A 19,546-nucleotide genomic window follows, 5' to 3' on the forward strand; every position below is an offset into this window, starting at 1 on the left:
CACGTCTCAAAACTCATTTTTATTCTTTGGCTTTTGACTCAGCATGACTCAGACTTGATCTTAGTTTTACTGTCTTTGTGCATTCTACTGACTTTGTTTTTATTTAGTGTGGTATATATGATATTTGCTTCATATACAGCACTTTGTATACAGTGGTGGTTGTTTAAAAGTGCTCTATACATACAGTTGAGTTGAGGTGCTTAAAATCATCCTCTGAAGCACACAATTCTCTTAACCGCCTCTACAGGTTAGTGTACTGTATCTGTTGACCATTGCTCCCGTGTGTTGTCATAGATGCTCCAACTGTGTCTGATGGAAGAGATATTGGTGTGAAACTGGGACAAAGAGGAGTGTTGGAGTGTGAGGCTGATGCAGTGCCTGAACCTGACTTTGAGTGGTACAAAGATGATAGAAGGTATCGGTTTCTTTCTTTATTTATTTTTGTTTCAAAAGGGGCAAACAGGTTTTATCTGTTTTAATCATTAAGCATAAATATTGACCCATTCATTTATTTTGTCATCAGATTCATCAATGGCTTGGACGGCATGGAGATAGTGAATACTGGATCGCTGTCCAAACTGACATTTTTTAACGTGTCCGATAGTGACTATGGTAACTACACTTGTGTTGCCATCAACAAACTTGGGAGTTCTAATACAAACTTTATAATTTATGGTAAGTACATGACCATTGCATGCGCACTCTCCTCAAAAATGATTGGAACACTTGAGCAAAAATGCTTTTAATTTGACAGACATTTTGAGAGCTGGAATGAAAGAACCAAAAATAACGCTCTCCAGGGGGCAAGACTGAAGGGAATGAAAATGAACAAAATAACAGATGCCACATGAGACAGTTAAAAGAAAAAGAAAACAACATTTAATTTTTCAAAAGAGACGGGCCTAAAAAAATTTGTGACAAAGATCTACGGAGTGTCAAATATAGAGAACAATCTTGGTTATGATCCCTGACCCCTGACTCTGTTTGCAAATTCTAAATAGATGCCTGATGGACACCTGTAGAAGCACATACTATCATAACATAATGTGATAACCAAATAAATTTGTTCCATAGTGTGATGACCGACCTAAAATATAATCATTCGTCTTGAACCGGGTGCCTTGGTGATCGACTGGTTCGCTTACCGGTCTCACAGTGCAGAGGTACAGAGTTCGATTCTGGGTCCGGCGGTCCTCTGTAGAGTTTGCATGTTCCTCCGCATGTCTGCGTGGGTTTTCTCCAGGTACTCCGGTTTCTTTCCACATTCCAAAAACATACATGGCAGGCTGATTGAACATTCCAAATCATCCATAGGTGTGAATGTGAGTGTGGATGGTTGTTTAAATGTGTTCAGTTTAGGGTCTCCGCTGCCCGGAGACAGCTGGGATAAGCTCCAGCACACCCCACGACCCTTGTGAGGATAAGCAGATCAGAAAATGGATGGATAGATCGTTTTGAACCTATGTTGGAAAATCTTTTGGGCACTAACATAATAATTGATTCCATTATAGTATGGCTATTACATTATTGACCTAGTCAAGAAATATATTAGAATCAGAATCATCTTTATTGGCCAAGTATGTAAAACACACAAGGAATTTGTCTCCGGTACATTAGTATCATTATAAACAAGGACAAAAAAAACCTTTTCCCTCGTGTAAGTAAGTCGCGTAGGGTCGCCAAAAACGAAAATGACAAAAACAGGGCTAATACTAGGGAGCGTGTAACCAAGGCTGCCATACTTGTCGGCGCCTGATGAAGTATATATACAGTATATAATGTAAAAATGGAATGATTTAGGCCGTAATGTAATAATTTACCATCAGTTTATTGTATATGTTAAATCGCTCCATGTACAGCACTTTGTATGCAGCGATGGCTGTTTGAAAGTGCTCTATAAATACTGTTGACTTGACTTGACTTGACATTCTTCAGTTTTTGATCCAACTATGAAAATGTGTACTTTTTCCATCTGTCTCGCCATGTATTTGTCCATTTATCTTGATGGTTAGTTAGACTGATATCTAGTCCTGTCTGCTGCTCCTTTGCCTTTCAGGTTGTATTGAAAAATGTGGTGGAAGTACAACTACCATTCAAAAGTTTGGGGTCACCCAAACAATTTTGTGTTTTCCATGAAAAGTCACACTTATTCACCACCAAACGTTGTGAAATGAATAGAAAATAGAGTCAAGACATTGACAAGGTTAGAAATAATGATTTGTATTTGAAATAAGATTTTTTTTTCACATCAAACTATGATTTCGTCAAAGAATCCTCCATTTGCAGCAATTACGGCATTGCACACCTTTGGCATTCTACCTTTTAATTTGTTGAGGTAATCTGGAGAAATAACACCCCACGCTTCCAGAAGCAGCTCCTACAAATTGGATTGGTTGGATGGGCACTTCGTGCGTACCATACGGTCAAGCTGCTCCCACAACAGCTCAATGGGGTTCAGATCTGGTGACTGTGCTGGCCATTCCATTACCGATAAAAAACCAGCTGCCTGCTTCTGCTGTAAATAGTTCTCGCATAATTTGGAGGTGTGTTTGGGGTCATTGTCCCGTTAGGATGAAATTGGCTCCAATCAAGCGCTGTCCACTGGGTATGGCATGGCGTTGCAAAATGGAGTGATAGCCTTCCTTATTCAGAATCCCTTTCACCCTGTACAAATCTCCCACCTTACCAGCACCAAAGCAACCCCCGACTATCACATTACCTCCTCCATGCTTACCAGTTGGCGTCAGACATTCTTCCAGCATCTTTTCATTTGTTCTGCGTCTCACAAACGTTCTTCTTTCTGATCCAAACACCTCAAACCTGGATTCATCCGTACACAACACTTTTTTCCAGTCTTCCTCTGTCCAATGTCTGTGTTCTTTTGCCCATCTTAATCTTTTTCTTTTGTTGGCCAGTCTCAGATATGGCTTTTTCTTTGCCACTCTGCCCTGAAGCCCAGAATCCTGCAGCCGCCTCTTCACTGTAGATGTTGACACTGGTGTTTTGCGGGTACTATTATACAGACTCTAATGTACTTATCTTCTTGCTCAGTTGTGCAACGCGGCCTCCAACTTCTTTTTCGACTCTGGTTAGAGCCTGTTTGTGCATTTGTTTGTGTGAAGGGAGTAGTACACACCATTGTAGGAAATCATCAATTTCTTATCAATTTCTCGCATGGTAGTGATGGGTCCAGCGACACCGATGCATTGACACATGCGCCGGGCTCACAGAGCAAACCACGTGTCGATGCATGTGCTGCTTCATTACGTCACGTGATTGACACGTGAATTGCATTGACACAGTCCAGGCTTCTAATTGACACACCGGCTGCGTTGACACAGTCCAGGCTGCTAATTGACACATCGACTGTGTTGACACAGTCCAGGCTGCTAATTGACACATCGGCTGGGTTGACACAGTCCAGGCTGCTAATTGACACGTGAACTGCACCGGTGCAGTTTAGACCGCATCGGCTGCTTGGCACAGTACAGGCTGCGCCACTTAGTCCAGGGGGCGTCGACTCAGTGCAGAGGGCGTTGACGCAGCAAAAGCCCGCCGCACAGTGTTTATAAGGAAGTGGGTTTGGCGACACAATGCCACTTGCCGAAACAAGCCAGACCTCACTCACGCTCGCTTGTCGAAGTTCGTGTCAGTGCAGACTTCGTGTTCGTGCCTTGCCTTCCTTGCCGATTATGGAGCAGAGACGCAAATCATCCGCCGTGTGGGACCATTTTGATGTCCTGGAGAATAAGGTATTATTTATTTATTTATTCAAATCGCCTTCTGTCGCCGAGAGCCTCTCGGCGAGAGGCACTCGCCGAGTGCCTCTCAGATTATTGACATGTGTTGTACCATTTCTAATCCGAATACATTTCAAGGTAACTCTTAGTTACTTCTTATTCACATTTCATTACAGGTGAAATGTCGAATTTGCCAAGTCGAATTGTCATACACCAACAGAAGCACCTCCACAATGCTGAGGCATTATCGGGCCAAGCATGAGAATGAAGTTCGCGATACACCCAGTATTACGCCAGGTATACAAACGTTCACTCATCTTTTCACGGTTGCTATGTTGATTTAATTGACAATCAGTAATTATTATTGGTTGACTCTCCACTCCATGTTTGACAATCAAGGTTCCAGGAAGCAGCTGTATTGGAAGGACCAACACACTTCTTTCCCAAACCTCTCCCACCTCGCAAAGGAGTTCCTTTGTACGCCAGCCTCATCCGTCCCTTGTGAGCGTGTGTTCTCCACAGCAGGAGAAATCGCTTGTAAAAGACGCAACAGGCTGAAGTTTAAAACATTGGAGCATCTTATTTTTCTCAATAAAAATATGTGAAATAAAAGCCCACAAGCATCCTCATTCAAATGATCTTCACATTATTTGAACACATTGAATGTTGCAAAATGAATGCATGGATGTGAAGGATATTGTATACACTTCATCATCAAATCGATGAATGACCTTATGAAAATGTTTTGGAACAGTTGTAGATGCAAAACCGTGCTGGCAGCTACATAATAGATAATAAAAGAAAAATATCCCAAACCATAGGGATCCTCCCAAAAACTAAGGATGTGCTGAATAAGAGATCCTTGTACACCTTATACTTTTATTACTTCCATATTTGACCTATTGTGTGGGAATATGGGGAAATGCCAGTAAAACACTGTTTTAAAACTACAATACAAAGCAATCGGAACAATCACTGGCTCCAAATGGACGGAACCCACAAATCCACTGTTTATCAAATTAAACAATGAAATCTCATGACCTGATTGACTTCAAAATTGTCCAATTAATGTACAAAGCACACAATAATAACATTTGCCAAAAGATCCAGAAGCTTTTTAAAATTCGAGAAAGTTGTCATAATTTAGGGGGTACTAATCTATACAAAAAAATCCAAAACACGAACGAACATCACACAAAGGAGTGTATCTGTAATAGGTGTAAATCTGTGGAATGATTCTGAAACGGACCAGTAAAATGAGGAACTCTCTTGCTGAGATTAAAAATGAATTCGAGAGTAGTACAAGACAACTACACAAATCAGAATTAAGCTGATAAATTCGATACACTCATGAAATATAGCAATACATCAGAACACCTCCTTTGAACACATATTTGTGATGATGACTATTTTCTTTTCCTTTTTTTATATCTTACCTTCACCTTTTGCCAATTTATTACCAAATTGTATATTTTATATGTTCAATATACAAATCAATTTATCAGTCAGTTCAGTCTGTTAACTGGGTTGGCTGCAGGGATCTTGAAGGTCCAGCAGGTGGCAGTGGTCAGTGACACAGTATCAGCACAGTATCAACACAGTGTGTCAGTGTGTCGACACGCCTCATGAGGCCTCATGGACCCATCACTATCGCATGGAATAGCCTTCATTTCTAAGAACAAGAATAGACTGTCGAGTTTCAGATAAAAGTTCTATTTTTCTGGCCATTTTGAGCGATTAATTGACCCCACAAATGTGATGCTCCAGAATCTCAATCTGCTCACAGGAAGGTCAGTTTTGTAGCTTCTGTAACGAGCTAAACTGTTTTCAGATGTGTGAACATGATTGCACACAGGTTTTCTAATCATCAATTAGCCTTCTGAGCCAATGAGCAAACACATTGTACCATTAGAACACTGGAGTGATAGTTGCTGGCAATGGGTCTCTAAACACCTATGTAGATATTGCACCAAAAACCAGACATTTGCAGGTAGAATAGTCAATTACCACATTAGCAATGTATAGGGTGTATTTCTTTAAAGTTAAGACTAGTTTAAAATTATCTTCATTGAAAAGTACAGTGCTTTTCCTTCAAAAATAAGGATATTTCAATGTGACCCCAAACTTTTGAACGGTAGTATACATTTCTTAACATAGACCACGGTATGGAACATTTATTCCATGTATGGCATTAAGATATCCTTTATTTGTACCGCAATGGGGAAATTTACAGTTAGAGTTCAGAAAAGAAACCACTAGGTAGGGAGAGGGAGAAAAAAAAACACGCTCGAACTATCCTCTTCTGAGGATAATTTAAGTCCGGGATAAAAAAAAGGCCCTAGCACATAAATAAGCATATGACAGTTACAACAAGTCACAAGACATAACATGTAATGAGGGAGCGGATGAATGGGAAGGAGAAGGGGCGACCGCGACGCGGTCCGTCCAACCAGCTGCACGGTCCACCGAGCGCTCCGCAGATCATTCCACGTCGGGGGGGAAAGAATAGGAACGATGAAGACGGTGATGATAAGGATGTGTATGCGCGTGTGATTGTCTGGTTGTGTATGCGTGAACAGACCGCAGCTGCTTCGTCAAGGTCTGCTCATGAAGACAGTCCCTGCTTATCAGTCCATGGCCGAGAAGGAGGGAGTGATGGTGGGGGCACTAGCTTCCGTGCATACCTTCCATCCAGGGGAAAGGGGTCCAAATAGCACTGTTTGTTTTGGAGGGACAGCCGCCAACAATTTCAGGTGGCCTTGAGTCTGTGGCTGTATCCCTTCACTGGTGCCGATCAGCCAAATCCTCAATTCCTTTTCGAAGCGAGAATTCCAACTTCTCCATGTTGTTGTCGATCGTACGGAGACGCTCCAGAACCGCAATTGCCGCTGAACTCAGTCACCGCTTGAGTCTGAGTGTTGGACATTCGCGTTAGACCATCGAGAATGACCGGCAGCTTCTTCACTTCCAATAAAGCTGCTCCTGTCAGTTGGATTTTGCGATAGAACAGGAAACTGTTAACACCAAACTGCAGAATGCCTGCTATCAGGAGGCCAATAATGTAGATGTCTTCCTCCTCCTCAACGGACAGTATTGACAGGCACACCATTCTCCACTTCCTCCATGGATCTAGGGTGTGCCTGGCAGCAAATGTCACGAGGGGCATGGAGGCTCCCCACTGCCTGCTCTTCTCGTCGAGAAAAATGTTGTCAATTGCATCAAGAGACCAGCCAACCAATTCCATGGTTTGTTTTTTAGGATGAAAAATATGGCGGAGGCTCGGAAAAGACAGCACAAGGTCAGCACATAGACTAAGTGGCGAGCAAGTAGGGGGAGGGGGGGGGGCAGGAGCAGAGCAAAAAAGCGTCCGCCTTCGTCGAGAGCCAAGCAGAAATTGTAACTCACTCTTAATAATATATGCCGATTTATTTTTTTTTACTAATTTCTCATAACATGGATAATCATGTCATAACTGTTCTCTTCAAACAAAATCAAGCAGATATGGACAGTATATGATTTTGTCTCATCTTGTAAGTAGGTCTGCTTTTGAATGCACTCGTGCAGTCATCTTTGTGATGCTTGGTGGCCCTGGGATGAGGATGATTAAATAGTTTGTTCTTTTCTTCATCATCTTTTTTGTTTTCATTTTGCGTGGCCCAATATATAAATTTCTTTCATTTTCTTGTAATGTAGATGTGTCTGCAACAAGCCTGCTAGTCTGGGACCCCATTTGAGGGCTCTCGAATGCCCAACATCTCAATGGGATGAATTTTTAGAGTTGTGTCATTGATATAAACCAATATCAACCATTGTCGGAAATGGAAACCCACCAGCAATCACCGCTAGACACAGAACAAACCAAGGACGTAGGGTTGGGCATCGAGAATCGAGTGCAACTGAGACGGGGAGATCATGTAGACGAACCCTTGACCTCTATACTGTGAGGCGAATGTGCTGACCAGTCGGCCAACATGCTGCCCCCGTAACAACATACACTTTGACTAACTCAACAGGAAGTGTGTGTAAGCATCAAGCTTGCGAGTTGCGGACATGACTTGGTGGAGATCAAAAGTGAAAAATGTTTCATAAAATAATTCAATACAAAGAAGCATACAATTCAAAAAATGATATATTTTCTGTTTGGCTCTAGACAACGGCAGATGCATTTTGCTCTACACTTGCTCCCTCCTTCTTATCTCCCCGCTTGCTTGCTCACTTGGGTTATGTGCTGTCGCTTTGTCGAAAACTGGCCTCCTGCTTATTTTTCTTCTGAAAAACAAATTATGGAATGACTCAGCCTGCGGACTGGTCCCAAGTCGATTGCGAAGGGTGTAGGGGGAAATGAGAAAAAAAAAGATTTGTGTGTCTGGATGCGTGTTATTAATATGATATATTTTTGTGTTTGTGCGCACTGCACCCAAAAAAATCCTATGAGTTTCATTTTGACAAAAAGTATAAAAATAAAATTCAATTAAATTCAATTAATGGTGCATCATCTGTATCGCCGGAAGTTGTTAGTGGTCAGCAGTCTGCAATTGTAGCTTGTGATCAGAGTTGTTGCGATATATATTTTTTAGAGCTGTCAAACGATTAAAATATTTAATCTAATTAAAAATGCAACTGTCATAATTAACTCAAATCAAATAAAAAATTAATCGTAATTACTCACACATTTTTTATCGTTTCTGAATTTCCTTTTACATTTTTGTCCTATTTTTTCCCCATTTTAATGCTCTCATCAACATGGAATCATGAATCAGTTTTCTATGTGCCAAATGCAAATATTTACTGAAATAACAATTTCGATTTTCAATTTTACATAAACATTTTTCACTTGGTGCATTTATTCACACATAATCTCTCACACAATATTACTGTCCATCAATAACGGTGAAAAAAATGTTGTCACACAACAGCTGCTTTAACAGCTTTTTTTATGAAATCAAAACAGAGCAATATAACATTGTAAAGTGCACATCTAAGGCACACTAGTACTCAGCCTATAGTGGATTTAAACCATGGTTGCATACTTCATTTTTCTCAAGTTTGCTTTGAACACAGCAGTCTGTTTCTGTATGTTTGTTGAAGAATAACGAGACACCGGACACCAGTGTTCATTATGTGCCGCTGTTTGGAAACTGCCGGCCGTACAAACAAGCACACACATTTCCCCCGTGCTGAAGGGGCAAACCATTCTGAAAGGGGGGGGGGGGGGGTACACTCCCCTTAACAAAGTCAGGCTATGTTGATTGTATTGGTCCTTCTTGCGCGGAAGTCTCTCTACGGTTTTTTGTAGACCTCATTTTGAATGACTAAACTTGGTTCGATGACAACACTGGAGACGTTTTACTTTCACTAGGTCGCTACCACCGTAGCACACTGTCGCTGTCAGACGAACACAGAGAAGCTCCACCCGCTCTATTTATATGGACACGGACCACTGTAACCTTCCACACAAAATAGTTCCAAACAAGTAACAATCGCGTCAGTGGCATACATCGTATACCTGTATGATACAGAGAGAGAGAGAAGAACAGATAACTTTGGTCTTGTCAGTGGAGCAATATGGCAACTATTTAAAAGTAAACTTTCCATTCATAAACTCTTAAGTATCCCTTTTCGGTGTCTCGCGCTGCCGTGGCTGGCAAAACAGACATGGGCGTGGACTTCTGCAGCGCGCTTGTTGTTTTGTTTCTGGTGTATTTATAGAGCAACGTAACATCCGCTTGTGACTTGTCATCATCATCATCATCATTTATTAGCTATATATGTATACACATAACAGAATTCAACAGGTGCGGACGCATGCATAAATTGCTAGGATCAAACATTACATTACTGGACTAGTCAATGCTTAAAATGCTTAAAACACTCTGTGCTTAAATCTTTGTTCAGAAGACGGACTGCATTAGGGAAAAAACTTTCGCGATGGCGACTAGTTTTACCAAGTATCGATCTGTATCTTCTACCGGATGGAAGTTCTTCAAAAAATTCGTTAGCAGGATGAGAGTCATCTTGTGTGATTGAATGAGCTCTCCGCAGTGAGCGCTGAACATAAATCTCGTCCAAAGACATTACATCATGACCGATAATTCTGGAAGCGGTTTTAACGACTCGCTCGAGCAAGCGCCGGTCGTCGACCGTTGCACGACCAAACCAGACCGTGATCGAGAGCGATAAAACGCTCTCGATCACCGCCCGGTAGAATTTGGTCAGAATGCGCTGGCCGACCCCGAAGCTCCTCAAGCGTCGCAGAAAGAACATGCGTTGCTGAGCTTTTGCTACACAGTGGCCGACATGCGCCGACCAGGTCAAGTCACTAGAGATGTGAATCCCCAGGAACTTGAAGGTTTCAACGATTTCGACGTCCGTGCCGTTGATAACCATCGGCTCCAGAGGAGCCAAGGGTTTCTTCGGATTGTCCTGACGGAAGTCGACGATTACTTCCTTCGTCTTCGAGACATTGAGCTCGAGATTGTTCTCGGTGCACCACATCACCAGTTCGTCGACCTGGCGGCGGTAGTCGCGCTCACTGGCCACAATGAACCCAGCAACGGTGATGTCGTCGGCAAATTTAAAGAAGTGACAATCAGTAAATGAGGCCACGCAATCATGTGTCATCAGGGAATACAGAAGGGGAGACAGGCAGCATCCCTGTGGAGCGCCTGTACTCAGAATTAGTTCACTGGACACTGAGGAGCCGACTTTAACAACCTGCGGTCTCAGACAAAGAAAGTCATAAATCCAGTGACACAAGTTCAGCGGAAGTCCTAAATTTAGAAGTTTTGTAAAAAGCTTGGACGGAAGAATTGTGTTGAAGGCGGAACTAAAGTCTATGAAAAGAAGTCGGCAGTAGGTCGGAGTACTCTTGTCAAGATGTCGGTACACTTTCTCAAGCGCTATAGACACAGCGTCATCTACTGACCGGTTCGCCTTGTAGGCAAACTGGTACGGGTCCATAGAACGAGGTAGTAACGACTGGAGAACATCCTTCACTAGGCGTTCGAAAGACTTCATGACATTTGAAGTCAGAGCCACTGGGCGGAAGTCGTTTGGAGTAGTTATCGGCGAGCGTTTTGGTACGGGAATGATGACAGATGCTTTGAAAAGTGCAGGAACTTTTCAAAGACGAAGTGACCAGTTGAAGATTTCTGTGTAGATTCCACCGAGTTGCTGTGCGCACATCTTGAGGAGACGGTTCGAGACTTTGTCGGGACCCGTCGCTTTATGGACGTTTGCGCGTTTAAACTGCTTCAAAATCTTCAGACGATCAGGATCTTCGGGTTCATCGCTGGTATTAGGCTTTGGCATTGACTTTTCAAACCGGCTGTAGAACCTGTTCAGCTCATCAGGTAGAGTTGGGTCGTCAGGATCAGAGTTCTTGTTGCCGCCAGACTTGTACGGCGCTATTTTCCGCACTCCCCGCCAGAGGTCGCGACTATTTGTAGACTCGAGGGAATCCTCGAGTTTCCTGGCGTAGTCGCGTTTGGCGGTTTTGACGGCGGACTTGAACCGATACTTTGATGCTTTGTACGCGGCCGCATCTCCAGACTGAAAGGCTGTTTGACGAGCACGTGATTCGCGCCTGAGGGCACCGCCAAACCAGGGTTTCTGATTCGGATAGACGGTCACTTCCTTGATGGGGACGCATAAATCCTCGCAGAATGTGACGTAATCAGTCACCGCCTCGGTACACTCATCCAGGGTCGCATTTTCTAGGAACACATCCCAGTCCGTGCATTCAAAACATCCACAGAGTCGATCAATGGCATCGGACGTCCACTGCCGGACTGTCCTCTTGAATGGTTTCTCACGCTTGAATTGAGATTTGTACGTCGGGATGAGGTGGACACAGGCATGGTCAGAGGTACCGAGGGGGGCACGTCGCAGTGACTAATAGGCGTCCTTTATCGTGGTGTAGCAGTGATCGAGGGTATTCGGCCCCCGAGTTGGGCAAGTCACGTGCTGGTAGAACTTTGGAAGAATTTTACGGAGATTACATTGATTAAAGTCGCCGGCAATGATAGAAATAGCCCCTGGATTCGCGATCTCATTGTTCGCGATGACGTCAGCGAGCTGGTTCATTGCCTTCTTGGTGTCGGCTTTGGGTTCGCTGTAGACAACTGTCAGTAGAATTGAAGGGAACTCTCGTGGTAAATAGAAGGGACGGCAGCGAATGGTGAGGCATTCAAGTTCCGGAGTACACGACCTAGAAATAACCTTTGTATCGGTGCACCAGGACTCGTTGATCAAAAAGCACACACCACCGGCCTTGCTTTTGTTGACCTGGTCAAATTCACGATCGAATCTGAACAAGGCGAATCCGGGGGGTGTAACAGCGGCGTCGGGTATCTTTGACTCTAACCAGGTTTCGGTGATACAAAAAACGTTACATGTTCTGAAGTCCTGTCGCGAGTCCATGAGGCTGATTAGCTCGTCCATCTTGTACCGCAGCGATTGCACGTTTGCCAGCATGATGCTCGGTAGAGGGGCACGGGAATTACGTTTCCGGAGTTTCACCAGCGCACCCCCTCTCGATCCCCGCCTCCGCCGGTTAACGGGTCGTATTCTACGAGTAGACTGGCTGGGTTCTGGAGACTCGGACAGGATTTCCTCGATCAAAATACGAGCTTCTAGGGCAAAGTGAGGCAACTCACCAGAACTGTATCGATGCTTGAGTAAATCCTCCCTAGTATAGTGAAAACACTGACACGATTTAGTCCAGATAACAGAAAATAAAAGCCAAATTATTGCACAGCGTAGCACCATGTCGCCATTGCCCGGCGCCATCTTGGTCCGGGCCACTCACCCGGAAGTGTCTTTGTTTTCGTGTCTTTGTGTCTTTGTGCCGCGTTAATCTCGCGAGAAAAAATTTAATCCCGTTAAAATTCATTTAAATTAATGCCAATAAAAACGGGCTAGACTGACAGCTCTAATATTTTTACATTATTTTTCTCATTCAAACTTTGTTTCATGCACAATTCACTGATGGCACTAGCAAAAAAATGGGAATATGGAGCGCCAGGAGAAGCATTTTTAAATGGTACAAGTATGTCCGATAATTTCTGAACTTAACATGCTGCAAAAGAGTCTGCCAAGGTCGGTATTGATTTCCTTTTCACAAACTCTTGTATCAACTTTATTTTTCAGTTTCGTTCATGTTAGGGGCCAATTGTCTCATGCGTCTGTCTCATCGTCTCAGTCGTTTCCAGCTAACTTCCAGCTTTAACATGTGAATCATTAACCACAGTTGAATTCGAATAAACTTTCTAAAATAGAACTTTATATTACGTTCATGTTTTGACATACCTCAATTTCACTATGAAATTCCATGAGATATCTCTTCAGATATCTCGGTCCCTCCGTGTTTAATTGTGCAAGACTGCAAGGGAAGCTCAGCTTCCCCTAAAATGTCAAAAATAAGCGATCAAACATATGTGTACATACAATTGTGTGTACATGTCATTAACTAAATATGCGCTACAACACACTTAACTTTTGTTCCGAATCAGCTTCTTATTACTGGTTACGACACGACTCTCTTCTCATTCATTCCAACAGTGTCAGGTTGGTCCAATTTGACACTCATGAATAACCAAAAGGAGGAGACAGGAGACTCGATTCTGGTACCAGGAGGGAACGAGGAGAAGCGTTCGGTTTCAGTTCTCGGCACGTAACCCTAACGATCTCCCCCTTCACCTCCTCATTTATTGGGAAAGCTACTACATAGGTGTGTCCAACTTAAAGGGTGGGGGCTGTTGAACACACACTGAACTTGTTTGACTATGTGTGTGTATGTGGGTGCAATTTACGTACTTCTTTCTACATACATTCTTGCTGCTGGAGGCTGTAAATTTCCCCAGTGTGGGACGAATAAAGGATATCTTATCTTATCTTATCTTATCTTATCAAATGTCACATAAACATAACGTTGCAGCTGGTGTTGATGTCTCCATTCACTGTTCACCCTTGCTCACTGTTTAGTCTTAACAGTTATCTCTTCCCAACCACGTCCTCGGAAAGGTGGTTGCAACCCTAACCTTTCACACAGTACAGCAAGCAAAAGTGAGCATATAATGAAGAATATATAATGATTATAGATGTGAGTAAATAATAAAGGATATATCTTTATTGAAAGCATAAGCGTTCTTCATTGCAGGCAAAGCCAACTAATGATTGCAAGCATAAGCATTCTTCTTTGCAAGCAAAATCAAACTATCATGACACGCAGAAGCATTCTTCTTTGCGAGCATGAATTGACGACGCGAGAATCAATCGAATAATACGCGAATGTATGATTACTAAAAAATAATAAATCCAACAAACAGCTTCACTGTGCTTTAAACTGTGTGGACGCTGAGCGTCGACCGGGCGGACGCTGGGCGTCAAGACAGTTCAGTGTAGGTTGTCCCAATGTATTGAAATGAGACGAGTCATTGGATAAATGCTGGTTTTGTCTCGCCCATCAGACGCTCAGCGTCTCTGGGAGTCTATGGACTTTTATGCATGATCATTGAATGATTGTCTGAGGCTGAATATCTTTTGGATTGACAGCGAAATGAGCCGATCTTTTGGTGTAGGCATCCGTGGGAGCATTTTTCAATTCTCATTCTGTTCTGAGTTGAACTAGAGATTTTTCCTCATCACCTTAGCGGCACTCACTTTGTTGAAAACGACTAGCGACAGATTATTTTTTTATTTCTGGTGAGTTTTATTGTACTTGCTTGTGTTCGCAGACTGACTTATATCACCACAGTTTCCGTCCTAACCGAGCAGCGGGTGCTGCTGAGCCTCTCCACCGTCAACAAGCACTCGCAGGCGGACACACTTCACACTAGCCTCGCGCTAGTCCGAGTGAGCGAGCTACCTAAGTAGCTAAAAGATAAAAGCTTAGAGTTAAACAGCAGGGCAGATCAACTCCTCTGATTGATTTGGTGCAAAGGGTGAGAAAAAGTAACATGCCTTTTCAGTTGTCCTTGTATGAGAAAGTGAGCTGGCTGACTGGCAGTGCTGTAACAAATAAAATGTATTGTTGGCCATGCCTCTTGATAAAACCATCTCAGGGATGTGTTGTCTGGTCAAAAGTGGGTTTTGGGGATCTCTCTAACTTAAACAGGGCGTACAATAGGCATGAGAAAAGCAACGAACATGTGAGTGCATGTGCTTGGTTAAATTGCCTGGGCAGAGTAAGGGTTGAGCATGCAATTAATGAAAGCACACACATTCAATTGACAAAACAAAATGAAACTGTCAAACAGAACAGAGCTTTCCTAAACCGCCTTATTGACGTGACTTCCATGCTTGGCCATCAGGAGCTGTCATTTAGGGGGCGTGATGAGAGTAATGAATCATCCAACAAGGGGAATTACAGGGAATTTACAGAAATATTAGCTAAATATGACTCTGTCCTGGCCACACAATTCCGGTAATCAGCTGTGTTTTCTGCCTTGACCCATGCAATTCAAAATGACTTGATCTCTGCTCTTTCAGCCACTGTTTCTGATGAGATCAAGGATGAAGCTCAGGCTCTTTGCATGGCAGCTGGATGAAACAACTGATATAGCTTGCCATGCTCAACTCTCAGTCATTGTTCGCTCTGTGGATAGGGCAGGTAAAATTCAGGAGCGCTTCATTGGATTATTTAATATTTCTGGGGGAAGAGATGCTCAGCCTGTTTTTGACATCTTGAATGAGAACATGCAGAAATACAATTTCAGGGAGAAACTTGTGGCGCAAACCTATGGGGCTTGTCTCAAAGGCCAGAGTTTTTTTGTTTGTTTGTTTATTGAGCATATATAGTACACACAATAATAGATTGACAAAAGTCAAACAAAAATTATGAAAGGAAAATTAAAAAGTAAGTAATAGAAAAAACACACATCATCACAGTTGCTCAAAGGAGTAGGAAGAAGTAAATAACTTATCTAGTCCGACCCCTTATTATGTAGCAATTTGAATATATCATTTTTCTAATTTTTCTATTTTATAATCAAATTTATCTTCTTAATTCTGATTCATGTAGTTTTTTTTTTTTGTACGAATCTTTTGAATTTGTTTTTGAACCCCTCCAACGATTTACTCATTTTCAGGTCCGTTTCAAGCTTATTCCACAGATGGACACCTATTACTGATACACACCTTTGCTTGATGTTTGTTCTTGTTCTGGATTTTTTGTATTGATTAGTACCCCTTAGATTATAACAGCTCTCTCTAATTTCAAAAAGCTTCTGGATATATTGGCAAAGGAGATTGTTATGTGCTTTATACATTAATTGGGTGATTTTGAAGTCAACCAGGTCGTAGAATTTCATTGTGTTTAATTTGATGAATATTGGATTTTTGGGTTCTATATATTTAGACCTATTGATTATTCTGATTGCTTTTTTTTGTAGTTTTAAAACAGGGAGTGTGTTTGTTTTACAGGCTTTCCCCCATATTTCTACATAGTAGGTTATATATGGGAGTAATAATGAGTAATATAATGTGTACAAGGAACTCTTATTCAACACATCCTTAGTTTTGTGGAGTATCCCGATAGTTTGGATATTTTTCTTTTAATGTTATCTATGTGTGGCTTCCAAGATAGTTTTGTTGTATCTATTACTAGTCCAAGAAACGTTAAAGCAATAACCCCCAGTGCAATGTTTGTGCATTGCTATGCACACAGACTGAATCTGGTTCTGTCTCAGCGGGCTAAATGCTTATCTGAGTGCAGAATATTTCTGCATCACTCTGGATTTGCCACATTTTTCTCAATATCCACCAAGAGGATGTCTTTTCTTGAGTCTGAAGGCTGCTCAAGGTTGCCCAGAAATGCTCCTACTCGATGGAATTTCACATCACGGATAGTGAGCACTGTTATGCAAACAATTATGATGCCGTCCTGCAAACCTTTGAGATGATCCTTGCAGATAGGTCCATGGATGATGACACATTAGACTGTGCCTAAGTGTTTCTGATGAAACTGGAGGATTTTGGGATTGTGTACACGTGAACAAATCTTCTCTGAAACTGATGTGGTTGGTATTTGACATTGTCCAGCAGAGAGCTATGGATGTTCTCTACTGCAAAAAAAGAATTGAGTCTCTTCTTGCTTTTGTAAAAGAGAAGAGGTCAGATGGGGCTTTCTGAACTGTTTATACCAAAGCAGCAGATCTCACATGAGACCCACAAACTGAGCCCATGAGAAAACGCCATATCTCACAACCGCAGGATCTACAAGAGCGCTTCAGAAATCTGGACATGACCATCCTACACAATCTCAAGAGCAGATACCTCAGCGCTTTGCAGATTTGGAACGTCTGTGCTTCTTGGACACCATAGGCCAAGGCAGTTTAAGCAGCCTAGGTCTGCTGACCATAGAGAGGACACTAATTAAGTCCCTGGAAAAGACGCCTTGTTGGTATGACAGAGTCACAGGTCATATTCTTGAAAAGGAACAGAGTAGAATTCACACATGAATAAACGGTGTAGTGACTTCTATGTACATAATTCACCACCAACTGCAAACGTGTGAATGCAATGTTTCATATGCATATCAGAGAGTTCACGATCATTTGTCAACGGGGTAGAAATAATTGCAGTCCCTTTAAGGACCGCCATGTTAGTCTGCTTGTTTCTATGGAAACTGACTTTCAGCGGCTCTCGTGTGGCACGTGAAGTTTTTGGTGTGCTAATAAAAAAACGACACTCTCTCGGGTGCGAACGTGAGAAATTGTCGCTTTCTTCGAGTTTCTACAATTTCCACAACGGACACATTTTATGATGAAGACCGAAATTGAGCTTCCCCTCCTTGACAGACCAGCCAGCATCCGCCACGGAAGCCAAGTGCTGTCCCAGCTGCATTGTATAGTTACTGATCATCTTGATTGAAGAAGTGATCAGAAAGTGAATCAGAAATACATGTTAAAATAATATTATAACATTTCCTCACATTTTGTTTTGGTCAACAAAAATAAAGAGACTTATTTTGTCAACTACATTTAATCTAGTTTTTATTCAAGAACAATATGACATTCAGTTATTCATTAGTTTTCGGGTCATTTTTATTCATCACCAATATGGCGTTACAGATTTAGTTTTTGTTCTTGTCATATGACCAGCATTTTCATTGCGTCCCATCTCCCTCATGTGACAACAGCATGTTGGCGAAGACAATTCATCCAGATTTTCATTGACCGACAAAAGCACTACACACTATCATTTTCTGACTGATGACCTCAGAGTTGTAGATGCTGATTTTTATCCCAACCGCTTCACACTCGACTGTAACGCACTACAGCGAGTATTGGAGATCACGGTCAAGGTCATCTTTATTGTCAAATATGCTTATGTATGACATGCAGCATAGATGAAATTTCTTCCTCTCAATCCTTAGTGCAACTATGCATGCAAACATGCTGTGCATGAAACACAAATACCTAAGAAAGATAGAAGCTACACTGTATAAAATGACATATGTAATCTGAACAGTATAAACAGTATAGACCAGGGGTGGGCAAACTACGGCCCGCGAGCCGGATCCGGCCCGTTGGTCTTTTTAATCCGGCTCGCCGAAGATTGGTGCACAATTAAGGTTTGATTGCATTCATTTCGTTTGGACTTGTAATGGCAGGTATTTCAACACCAGGTTGCGCAGTTACTTCAAGTTGCAGAGCACAGGGAGGGAGGGGAAGACGAAGAAAGAGGGAGAGAGTAATGACCATTGAAGGGAAAGTGACATGTAACTGATTAAACGAAGTGGGGAACAAAGTACGAAACATTCAGGAGTCGCCTGGAGTCGGAAAGACTCAACTCTACGAGACTTTGAAAAACAAGGAAGTGATTCTTACTCAGTCCGATTCTGGCAATTTCCATGCTCAGAGTGAATTGCTTGTGGCTCGAGTAAATGCCCATTTCCTAGAATGGTTTGATTGTTATCATGTTAAAAACTTTCTGCAAACTGGACCGCTAATACGAGTCGGAGATCAGTCAAATGTGTAGAGCGTTAACAACAGGGGGCTCAGGACACATCCTTGAGGAGAACCGGTGCTGAGTGTGATGGAGGAGAATGTTACATTATTACTGGCATACAAAGACATTGTGCTATCTTCTTTATTTTCTATTTCTATTTCTAACTTTTGGCCCGGCCCTCCACAATATTTTCTGCTTCTCATTTGCCCCCCCCCCCCGCGAAAATAATTGCCCACCCCTGGTATAGACGATATAAACAATATAAACAGCATAAACAATGGCACTTGTGTCTTGTGGGTAAAGTGAGGTAGTGCATTGTGCAATTGTGCAATACGCAGATGTCGGATAATGAGGGGAGGGTCATAGTCTGTGACAGGAGGCGGGGGTTGGGCAGAGGGTGGGGAGTGCGGGCAGAGCAGGGAGGGAGTTGAGTCTCTGACCGGCTGGTGGAAGAAACTGTTTTTGAGCCTGCTGGTTCTGGCACGGAGACTTCGCAATCTCATTCCCGACGGCAGCAGGCCGAAGAGGCTGTGGGATGAATGGGTGGGGTCACCTGCGATCTTGACGGAGCCAGCAGAAATACATTACCAGCAAAATGCAGAGATGCAAAACTGAGTTTACTAATCCGGACTCCCATTACACCTTGACTGCGCTTATAAATTCTGTCCATAAAGGATCAGGGACAAAGGTTAGCCTAGGTGGAGTCGAACACTCACTGAAAACAAATTTGACTTATTCCCGACATGTGTATCAAACTCTGACACTGGTCGTACCGGCACCGAACAGCCTGTGTTAGAGTGTTTCGTACCCCATACTTATATACTTACATACATACATACTACCCCATACATACA

General features: G+C 42.6%; 2 protein-coding genes across 6 annotated transcripts in view; both read left to right on the forward strand.

Moving 5' to 3' along the window:
• Positions 1-19,546, forward strand: part of ntm (neurotrimin) — a 126,112-nt gene that overhangs the window by 90,781 nt on the left and 15,785 nt on the right. For all 5 annotated transcript variants that reach the window (XM_052046285.1, XM_052046281.1, XM_052046282.1 and 2 more), the window contains 2 exons: positions 295-415; positions 524-675. In XM_052046285.1, coding sequence (XP_051902245.1) covers positions 295-415; positions 524-675 — 273 coding nt within the window. The remainder of the gene's footprint in view (positions 1-294; positions 416-523; positions 676-19,546) is intronic.
• LOC127587820 (uncharacterized) overlaps positions 1-19,546 on the forward strand; it is a 270,103-nt gene that overhangs the window by 9,171 nt on the left and 241,386 nt on the right. The window lies entirely within an intron of this gene.

The sequence above is a fragment of the Hippocampus zosterae genome, chromosome 16 (assembly GCF_025434085.1).
Source record: "Hippocampus zosterae strain Florida chromosome 16, ASM2543408v3, whole genome shotgun sequence".
NCBI classification, from domain to species: domain Eukaryota; kingdom Metazoa; phylum Chordata; class Actinopteri; order Syngnathiformes; family Syngnathidae; genus Hippocampus; species Hippocampus zosterae.